Raw genomic sequence first — 12,373 nt, forward strand, 5'->3', positions numbered from 1 at the left:
AAAACGCTCATTAAGAAATTAATCAATAATAAACCAAGAAAATTTGCGATTTGTATATTCTAATACAGACATAATTTAACACTGTAATAACTATTGATTCTTTTAAAATAAAATGTTAAACGAACATTAGACTCGTTCTATTGTAGATAACTATAAATATTATAGGTTATTATAGGTCATGATAAATTTGGAGTTTTGGTTCAGTTTTATTTTTCTATCGGCGATAAGCAAAAAAAAGTATGTATATTGATGTTTATGTTATGAAACAAATGCCAATCTTACGGTCCTATATACAATCCCCACGGGACGACGGCGCGGGTAAGCAAACTGCTATAATGTCTTCTTGTATTTCTCCGCACTAAATTACTTTAAACCCCACGAGCTTTGACACTTTAACAAGAATTAATAACTACCCTATATACCGAAACCAATGCATCCGGTATGAACTGCTCAAGCAACATTGGCGCTATCGAGTTTTTTCCTACACGTATGCCAAATTTTATGCAAAATATATCTTTCCGTGACGATTGTACATTTTGCTTGCATGCAGTTTTAATAATCGTCTTATCACGAAGCATAAATAATCTAGAGGGACTATTAAATTTTATAGTGAAGCGTTTTTTTTGTACTACACACAATGGGAATGAGCGAATTAAAAACATGGTATTTCTTTAACGGAATAATTACAGTTATTCAATGTTACGTTATTATTTATGTATAAGCGCACGAAATAATTATTTCGCTTCCTCAAATAGGAACGATAAAAGATGCTTTAAGATGCCTTATCTCTTAAAGCTGACCGAAACGTTTATCAAAAATATCGTTACAAATCAGCTTGACACTAGTTTTGCACAACACGAATAGTCCTATCGATTTTTACAATAGACGTGTTCAATAATAATCAAGTATTTGATTAATATGAAATACATTTTGTTTTAATAAACTCATACGTTCTAAAGTGACGTTTAAAAAATAAGTTTTTATTTTATCTTTACACATTGGTGTAACTAGAGAAGAGGGGGGGGGCTGGGGAAGTTCAAATCCTTCTAAACTCGTCCAGGCTTTAAAAAAATGTTTTTACTAAAGTTCTGAGGGAGCTTTCAGTTTTTAAAAGGTCTAAACTTCATCGGCCCCTCTTTAGTTATACCAATGTTTTTACATTAATTCATATAAGTCATTAATTATATATGCAGTAAATAACACAGTAAAATACAATTTACCGATGTTTCCATCGTTTACAAGGCGTAACAGTCGTTAAAAAACATATCATGAGGTAGTGTGCGATCTACGCAGACCGCCTTGTTATTACACTGCATTCTATGTTTATGCAAGGATAAATATTTTGATAAAAACACAAGGCCATAACGACGAAGGCGGCGATATTAGTCCTTGAGCTTTTTTTTTACCCTCTTTTGCGCGATTTCTATTTGACTTCGAAAGCAATAAAACTTGACATCAAATACTACATTTCCACTCTTGTGCTTAAGTTTGCTTAAGTTGTATACTGTATACATATAGCACAGACATAAAAAAGAAAAATTCCTTTTTAGTTTTGCCTGGTACAAATATTAAAAAATATATAATATGCATATCAATAATATCTAAGTATAATATTTCTGTATAACAAGGCAGTTGAAATTAAAAAAAATATATATATATATAACCGTCAGCAAAAGGAACTATTGTTTTACGAACGTCGAAGAAACAAATTGTTGCAACAAAAAACCTAAGAAACCTGAATTAATTAAACTTTTTATTCTTTTAAAATATTTTAATTTAAAACAACTCTATTAGAAGCGAATACATTTCAGCAAAAAAAAACTGTAACTATCATTTTTATTTGTACCAAAACATCTCATTCTAAACTTAGTATCGAATAACATGTTTTACAAAATCTAAAAATATTTCTGGTCATATTCCTCAAAAATAGTCTTTTCAATCGGCAAACTTTTGGTGCAGTTACTTCATATAAAACTGCAAAAAAAGTACTACTTTAATAAATACTTTTTCCAAGTATATTATAAGTATTATATTTTTTCAAAGTACAATCAATTTCCACTTGTCTATGTAATCCCAACTTTACTTTTTAATGCTTCGTCTAAACGCTGTTGTATGTTTTTCCTTAATGGATTCAACGTAGTGGCCTTTAGTTAAACTTTCGTTTAATAGTGATGTATTGCTATTAAACCAGTGCTAGTGTACAAAATAAATGAAAAATAGGCCGGCACCTAAACTTGTACTCACAGTGTATATATCTACATTAACGCTATAATCATAAGACAAAATATAAACCTAACCAAAATAAGCCCAAAAAATTAATTTTAGTTAAAACTTGTTATTTTTTGTATCCAAATTTACCTACTCTTGTATCAATATCGTCTTTGCTTTACTCTACATCGTTGGCCAGTTATATGTCTCTGTTCACTGATTCGCACTGCACATATGTACCTGCATATATCTCTACTAATATATTTTATACTATTGGCCACTCGCCCAAACTACTTTCATGCTTTGTAATATTATATAATAATACGTTTACTAAATTGTATTGTTTTCCAAAATATTTCCTAAAAAAAACACAAAATAAATATTATACCTATACAGTTTGAAAATGAAAACAATTGGGATTATTCTTAAAAAAAACGCTACAAAAGTTTTCTAGTGATAAATCTGCAGATTAATGGTTTATTTAACAACAAGCAACCAAATTGCTTAAACATTTTTCAAATGAAATTGAGAACATTTAGTAGTTACGAATAGCCAGTATACGAAATATTTTTATTGAACGATTTGTTTTCATCTAAGACATCCTTGGTGTATAAAAAACTGTAATTTAAACTTCGAGTAAAATTCGTATTGAAGTTCAAAGCAAATAAAAAGTATTTAGTAGACACCTTTTATTAATGTTGTACATTTAAAGAACACTTAAAAAAAAATCGCCTTTCTCTGTTAAAGAAACCATTTTTTGAATAAGGTGCAATATGATAGCTGGTAAGAACTCTGCGGGGAAAATTTTAATTGGAATGAATATAATGGAATTGGGAAAATGTGCTAAAAATCTCTGGACGCTTTTTGTATTTTACAAATTAGTTATAGGCTAATGGAGGGAGGTAGCCACGTCCATCATTACTACAAAATATATACAACCTTAAATCTAAATAATATCTTATTTTATATTTTTACCTATAAGTGAAGTTAAAAAAAAAATACCTTAAAGAGGTACATATTAAATTAAATGTATAAATAACAATAAAATACAAATAAGTCTTCTTAGATAAGAAAAAATCCTTTCCTATGTTGCGTTGGCTATTGAAATGGTTTTTGATAAAATAGCCAAACTGTACATTTCATCAAATTCAATTTTATATTTTTTAAAGAGATCAACCCAATTCATTATACTACTAATGTTTATACTATTTTTTTTTTCGTATTTTTTTCCATAGTTTTAGATAACATTTTCAGTTCTTAAAAAGAAATTTACATTGTAATAAATGGTCGAGAACTGTTTTTTAATAATTTAAAACATTTTTATTATAAGAAGCAAGTATAAGATGGGTATTGAAGATAGTATAGTATAGATATTTGTAAAATGACTTTAAACATTTTGTCAAAAATTTACTTCTGCTTTTACCACTTGGGACCAATATGTTATCAAGAAATATTAAAATTTAAGAAAAAAAAAATTGCTTAGTTTTATTGGAATTGATATTGTCGTCCTGATGTTTTAGTGAAAAATATAAAAATTGTATATTCCATCTGAAAAAAAACCACCTTCTTAAATATTTAAAATTCGTCCATTAAGGGTGAATGCATCATTACCATAGTCTTGGACATGTTTCTTAGGAAATGTAATGCAATTATCTTAATGACATGACAAGATTTTCGATATCATATGACTCTGCTCGTTACGTTCATATAATATGTTAGCATTTATTTACAAGAAATAACATTAGCATTACATTTTATACAAATTCAGATGTTTATTCATTTTTATTGTGGTTAATACTAAAATGATGAAGCTGACATTTTTAAAATCTTAAACCTCTTACCTCTTAGTGATAAACTTTCTAGACTTTTCAACGTTCTGTTTATTTCAAAATACTTATTAATATACTTAGCATGTCAAAATTAAACTTATTCATCAATTAGCACAAATAATACTCGGTTGGATAGTTTATAGGAGTTTTTTAATTGTGGTCCGTTCAAACTAACATATTTATACTTTGTACAAATCGATAAAAAAACTTGTAAATTATTTATTAGATGTTTTACCTTTTTGAATAAGCCAGTTGGTTACAAATTTTCACGACTTAAAGGTACAGGCAATGTTTACTTTATTAGGTAATAATAACTAATAAATTCAGTGATAAGAATAAGTAATTTTTGTGTAAAATAAATGGAACAGTCAATTTCCTAAAATATTAGTTGTTTGTTAAACATCAATTTGAATATATAATGAGATGCTTAACGGTGTACTTAACGGTGCTTTAGCTGTTTTTTCTTCATATTTTATATAGATCTTAATTAATTACACTTGTTTTTTTATCTTAAACATCCCAATACAAATATTATTATTTTTTATTGAAGTGTCCATAAAAAGGTTGTAGTGAAAATGAGAAATTATGTTTTTTTCCTATAAAAACAAATGCTATTAAATTATTGCCAGCTTTAACCTTGACGGTAAAAAAAAAAAATTGTTTTAAAAAGTCAAACTATTTCTCCTGTTGGCTGTTCCGAATTGCCAATATAATAAAGAAAATAATGAAAACCATTACCTTGCCCTAAATATGTTTACGATTCGACCGAATTGACCTTTTTATGTTTTTATAGAAGTATATATTATATTGGAAAAAAAAAATGTTTATGTTTGTACATGTCAAAGGCAATCCTTTATAAGCGCTAAACATTACAACGGCTAAAACCATAACCCCGAAGGCGTTTTCAGGAAATACGTTTTGCTATTTGGCAATTTTGAATAAAAAAAAAACATTTCTATGTATTTATAATAGTATATACAGTGTGATCCAACTAACTTGAGACACTCATATTTTTAAATTATTTGTCTATAAATTTATGTAATTAAAAACATAATATGTTGCCATTTAAAAAAACCTTTTTGGCTTACAAGAGTTTGTGATGAAAATTTTCATAATATTGAAAAATGTAGGTGGTAAAATATGTACCATAAAGTTTAGGAAAAAAAAATTCTCAAAATATTCTTATTTTCAGAGAACATACAGTGTCTTACGTTAGTTGGACCACCCTGTATTACCTACTGAATAATATTATAATAATAATATTAACTGTTAAAGAAACTATTTTTTATAAACATAATAAATATTTATATACTGTGGGGAGGGGGGAGTATAAATAAAACTTTAAATTATACAAATACTACTTAAAATGTAGAACATTATTAGTAAAATAACTAAACCGTTTTGGACCTTTTACACAATAGATCTTTAAGTTCAGATCAGTATTACTACACACACATATATATATATATTATACAGTTAAAGTATTATTTCGTTTTTCCAATTTCACTGAAGCAATTGTCGTTTCGGAACAACGACATCAGATTATTATAGTACAAAATGTCCCAGATGAATAGACTTAACTATATACTTAGAAATAACATAAGACTAGATGACTAAAACTGTTTCCCATAAAATGAATTTGTTAAAAAATTCATAATTTCTATTTTTCAGCTCACGTGCGTTTGGTAAAATGTGAATTTTAGATTTCCAATCTAAACGTTGAGACTTTTGCGTGTTATTACTAAGTATTATACAGTAGAGTGTTCGAGTTTCTTTAACGAGTAATTATTAAATTTAAAATACCATATAATATACGAGACGGGTTATTCTGTCGTCAATTGAACATGCAGAGAGTAAAGATCCTTTGCAAACGTTGCTATCGAAATGATTTAGGACTTAAGTCTGGAGGAAGGATTTTAAAATGTTCCGTTTGTCGCGCCAGTTAAGAGGCCTTCCTTCCTCCCCATGTTCTCGTCGGCCTCCTCGGCGTATTCATTCTTCGGGAAAGACGTTACTGTTTACGATCCCTTATTCCCAAGATACGACCGAAAACTCACCCCACCCGCCGTCATACATTGTTTTATACACATACATGCAAGCGACCCTTACTACCGATTCATTCGTCGCTACACAAAAAGCTCGAAACGTCACACATAAAACGTGTAACTTTACAGCTTACGCTCTAAGCGCAATGCCTACACTACTGTTGCTGTCCGTGATTTCTCTTCGACATGTATGATCAATTGACTGATTCGACTAAATAATGTTATAGCTGAACAGCGGACGTCGATAAACGTTATGCTGCATTAACTTACTATTATAATAAAACTTTCTCTTGACGTCCATCCGAGGAAAAATCGTAATAAACGTCAAAGTAATAACAAAAAGTTACCTACAAAGAAAGCGAAAATAATCTACATTTATGTGCAAAATTTAAAAAATCCTATGAAAACAATTAATGTTAAAAAGACAATGATTTATTTTATGTATAATTCTTCCACGTGATCGTCATATTATTATTATAACACATAATAGTACTTAAATCTAAGCGTCCTGGAGCGATTCAATGTTATTTATTTTTATTTTCACTCTAGATTAATATTCTGCAAACAGCATCTTGATTCCACAGTCATTTTGCATAAAGAATATTTTAATTATTTTAACTTTAATCGAATGGGTGATTCCGAATCTGTGTAGGTGATATTGTGTGACTGTACTGCTAATATCCACGGGAAAATTCACGAATTTACTATTACTACCATTCTTGTATCTTAGTCTTTAAATTTCATAAATGGAAATAAACAGTTCACCTGAACACTCTACTTTTGACGGTGTATTGCATATTTAGAGTAAACGAATTCATTAGAATAAGATAAATTAAATATTTAGTTTGATTTATAAATTCTTCACAAGTAGAACATAAATGAAAGTTTTCAGCAATATTTCTATTTGGGGGAATTCAGTCAGCAATAATACATGACGTTACGAACCAACTATATATTATAACGTTTAATAATAATTGTTTTACATATTTATTCACGTTGGGGACAAAATTATTTTGGTGTTCTCGTTTTATTCAATTGTTGCTCGTCTACATTTCACTTTAATTAAAACGGGCGTACAAATATTATTCTATGATTACAGCTCAAGCGTTATGCGTAACAAAAATAAATAAATAAAATTACTTCATAAACTTGTCAGTTTTCATTTATAAAACGGCCGAGTATGAATAACACCTTTTACTGCATGTTTTGTTATGTAACCGCCGAACAGCATACGACGGTTGAGCGTGTGCAACGATATATATATATATATTTATGTATGGAAAATAATTTGTAATTTAATCTCTGCATGAAACCGTACAAAACATGTTTAGTAAAAATTGGCGTTTAATGCGCGGGACATTCTGTTTAGCTTCATTAAGCTTAAATGCTGATGGCAAACACTATTATACATTCGTCGGATATCGGATGATAGAACGTCTGCAGCGTCCGCTGTGATAAATAGAAACGGGAGGAGTGCAAACCTAGTGTATTTTACGAGATCGAATAAAAACGGATTATACTCCGAAAAGTAAGTTTGGGTGAATAGTAAAGGAATTGTCTATATTGCTCGTGCACGGTTCGTCGGGTGCCTCGGGGGGAAATTTATTTGGTGTCCCGGCCAAGGTGAGGGGCGATTTGTTATTTTTCGCCGCCGAGTAACTAATACAACATTTCTAACGCGACCCGGGTTGCGATCCTTTATATTATGTATAGGAATATTTTTTTGGCTACAGTCCGGAACCCGGAGAAAGAGAGAAAAAAAGAAAGAAAATCAGACAACCGGATAGGGTTTTATGTTGACAGGGTGAATCATTGCTTTCCACACACCCTTCGGCAGGCCCTGCAGAGTCTCGTTTGACTTTGTGTCCGGCCGATCTGGTGGCAACCGTCAATAAATACTAGTCGACTGATCAGTACAACGAAATAGCTTTAAACGTCCGGCGGTTTAAGTTAAAAATATTGGTTTTCGTTTAAGACGACATGCGACTAAAAGTTTAATAAGACCTATTTTTCTTTTTTTCGATCAATAATATTGTTTTAATTACCGCTGTTTATGATCCACTCGCAGCAACCATGTTGAAACTTATAACAGTAAATATCATTGCAGCCACGGCGCTATAATTGTCTATATAGTTTTTTATTTCGTCGCACAATAAACGCAGTCATTTGAAATAAATGCATAGAAAAATGTAAAATTAAAAACCTCAAAAAAAAAATAGTTTATTCGTTTTTATTTTGTGGGTATAGTAATAGGGACATTAAATTTAACTGTTTTACTTGTATTTAATCTGACATGATAAAATCCGTACACTACCCTTTCTTTACGCCCTCGATGAATTTAAATATTTTGGAAAAGATTGTGGTGTATTTCTATTCTTTGAGCTGTTGTACAATAATAAGAATATTTATATGGTGATAATATACGAGTACAATAGATTATTTCAATCACTCTTGCATGTTGATTGAGTTGACCAAATGCACAAATTTATTTCCATAGATGATTGATATATAACTGAATGTGCACTCGACTAAGTGTTCTAAAAAAATTCACTTACGTAATACCCCTTAGCTTTTTGAATCAGTAGTCATAACTAAAAGAATAACTATAATAATCACATTGTTAGTAAATATGTTGACATCGGTACCCGAAGTATTTACTTATTCTTTACACTTTGCGAACCTTATCGTCATTTAAATACTGAGCAATTTCGAATAACTTAACTTCTCAAAAAAAAAAAAAATATAGTATAATGAAAAAGTGCCAAAACTATTTTGTTAACTTTTTATAACCACATGCAAATCTGTTGATAAAAAAAATGACAGTTCTACTTAAAGCCTAACGGCTAAAATTATAAACCATGGAACATGATTTAGCCTACTGGTTCCTGAATAGCGATTATTTCTGATCTATAATCTCCTTGCGATTTATGACGATAGTTTAGTCTTAACTATATGTTCTGGCCAAAACGTTTGCATGATGACGACTCGTTATTATTTCGATGGCATCTTATATGTTGTATGTTACACAGTGTATATGAGTGCCGCATAAGAGATGGGGACCGCTACGCTCATTTCAGTCGTGCAGCATAATATGAGTAGAGGTGTTGAGGCAAGAGGCACAGGGACCGACCACACCAAAATGATCCGGTGTATCCAAATCAATCTTAACAGAAGTAGGGCCGCTCACGCTATTTCGTGTAGCTATTTTGTGTCGTTTGCGAGCTGGGAAGCCCAGGCAAAAATATGTTCCATGCTAAAAACGTGTAACCAACTCAGATGTTCACACCTGCAATATGCTTTTAAAAAATTAATTCAGTTGTTTGCAATTATTTTTTTTTAATGCACAAAAGTCATTACTTTTAAATGTATTACTCTAAACAAATACATCTGCCTTTTTTATGTAACCAAAATTAAATAGATAATATTTAATCGTACTTTTTATGTTTATTTTTTTGGTAAACCTATTATTTTGTATAGCTTCTCAATTGACAATTCTCATAATCAGAAAACTTAGTACTGCTGTAACCATATAAAAATACAACAAAAGAGTTCGTTCACCTCTTTTATTTAAATCAGTTGTACCATAGTATAATATGTTTTTGATATATTTAAATGACAATTTTTTAAAATTGACTCTTGTCTTAACTCCTAGTGGTCGACGATATAAGTATATATTATACATATTTATACTAAGAAATAAAAATTATTATAGCTCCTAAATTTATCGCAGATAAAAGTTATGCAAGGTATACATAGAGTAATGACGTTAATGTTTCGTTAAGAATAAAATCAAGTATATTATTTATTAATAATACATTTATATAATACTATATAAACGTATCGCACGTTTTTTATTAGTTTTATCGAATAAATCAGCTAATTTATCATCTTAACATGCTCAAAAATTAAAACAAAGTAAGTCTCTGGGGACTTGAGATACAAAAATACGAAATTTAAATAACTATGAAACATTATTAATACAAAAGCCCATTGGTTTTCGTGTACTATAGTTTTGTGGTATTTCTTTTAATATATTTAATTTACAAAAAATTGTTGGATTTATAATATTATACTTGTAAAACGTGAAGGATGTAAAAAACTATATTTTCTTGTGGTCTAATAAACAACCACTTATAGTGTTTATGATATTCCTAATGATTTAAAGGTATTATAATTTATATATGTACGTGTGTGTATATATATAAATCCTAAAAAAGTTCCTGTACAACATAACACTGCATGCATTACCTAATAATGATTCTTCTTGTTCATCACAAAACCTGCGACTATCAGCATTCCGCTCTTTCGTATAAAATACAATTTTTCTCCCCTTCTTTGTTGCGCCAAACTTCCTTCCACTAACTACCTCAAACACACATGTACTACTTGGGCCGATAGAGCTTTTATTGAGCGCTACCGCCAACGATGGTCGTAAATACGACTGAGTGAGTATAACCGAGTTACATAGAAAGAAAAAGAGTATATAATACTACAGACAAACGGGAGGAGTTATAATAAAAGTCCAAAAAGAGGAGTGTCTTCGTATGTAATATAATGGGCCCTGCGTTGTGTATGTGTTCATACGGTCCTTCTTAATGTGAATTTTCCATCGGTCACAAATCATTGTTGCGAGTCTACAAAATTCGAAAAAAAAAAACACGGCAGATTTGTCGTGCTTAAAATCTTAACAATAAAGTTTTTCGAATGAAAAAATATTCAAATATCCCATACAAACAAAATTTGTACTCATATAAAAATATATATATATATTTTTTTTTTCCTATACACTTATTTTCATTGCTAATGTATATTGTATAAATATTAAATATAATATACGTCTAATATTAGAAAAAAAATGTTATTTACGAGTATGAACGATGGCACATTGCTTCTTTTACATCTCTACTTGCATTATCTATACAACGTACAACATACTTTATAATTTCACTTATATCTCTCTAAATCTTTGAAGTATAATTTTAAAAATATAACCATTTAAATCACCTTATATAATAAAAATTCAAAAAATAAAATTTAAATTGATATACAAATAATTATTTTACTATTACCGCATAATTAATAATCTAACTGGGCTATTTACATTCTTCACACACGTAATTAGATTTTATGTAGAAACTTTATGTTGGAAATAGCTATTAATAATTACCGCTTTAAGGTCTCCATTTTATTTCTATGCTATCAAAAACTATTTGGATAAAGGAGTATTAATTCTTTCGGGTTTCCGACCATTAAAAAAGTATAAAATGTTCGATACTTTAAATATTTGTAATATTTTTTATATCAATATTTTAAAAGGGTGATAATTATAATATACAAATAATAGGCCGATTGAAAAAATAAATAATAATTATGTTTATTTGTTTTTTTAACACTTTTATAATTCAGTGGTTAAGTTACCCAACTTTTACCAATGGAATAAACATGTAATAATATATTTTTTTTACATATAGTAGGTAATAACGTATAACGCATAAAATGTAAAATGATACTTCGTCGAGTGTTCTATATTTATAGTAGCAGCGCCACATTTTTAAAATGTATGGATATTGGGTACCTACCCCTTTTATATTTTAACCTTTGGATCCCTACTCCCTTATAAAAGCAAATATAGTAGTTTATATTTGTAATAAGTAATGTTATATTAACAAAGAACCGCGTTTTTGGTTCAATATAAGCAGTAAAAGTTCTTACTCTACAAACAGCTTTCAACTATAATTTTAAAAACTTTATTTATTAAATATTTGCATGCTAACTCTATTACGTTAATTCCAACTTATGAATTAAAGATTATATGTTAATTTGTCGATGTTCTTCAAATTCTATACAAACAAATTATAGGTAACTTATGTACCATATTTTAGAAACATCAATGCTTTTTTTAGAAATTACTTCAATTTAGTTTGTGACAGATGGACATTATTATTGATTAATTCATTTTTTCAGGATAAACTATGTGAAAGATGAGAGGTAGGTCAACGGTGCTGACAGCACCACTGTTGTACAACAGCAGTTGCTGGCACTCACGTGTATACTCTAATGGACTGATCTATCGTATAACCGTTTCCGGTGTAACAGAGAGTGCCCTAGTCTCACTACTTACATTAGCGATATTAATTGCTAATTTGGTAGTAATCGTTACAATAAATAGCAATAAATACACAAAATTCATACATCCACAGGTAAACCATTAAATATTTATAAGATATCAAGAAAAATATAATTTTGAATTATATAACGATTCGATAAATTTAAATAATAAATACTTTTGTT

The 12,373-nt window shown here is 29.3% G+C and overlaps 1 protein-coding gene across 1 annotated transcript in view; it reads left to right on the top strand.

Moving 5' to 3' along the window:
• Positions 1–12,373, top strand: part of LOC126834005 (trace amine-associated receptor 1) — a 40,832-nt gene that overhangs the window by 12,712 nt on the left and 15,747 nt on the right. The window contains exon 2 of the mRNA XM_050565650.1: positions 12,047–12,282. Within this exon, the coding sequence (XP_050421607.1) occupies positions 12,064–12,282 (219 nt within the window). The 5' untranslated portion in view covers positions 12,047–12,063. The remainder of the gene's footprint in view (positions 1–12,046; positions 12,283–12,373) is intronic.

The sequence above is a fragment of the Adelges cooleyi genome, unplaced genomic scaffold (genome assembly GCF_023614345.1).
Source record: "Adelges cooleyi isolate 19-005CV unplaced genomic scaffold, UGA_ACOO_1.1 ACOO_flye_CR_arks_rails_tigmint_CR_PRNA_2, whole genome shotgun sequence".
Lineage (NCBI taxonomy): Eukaryota > Metazoa > Arthropoda > Insecta > Hemiptera > Adelgidae > Adelges > Adelges cooleyi.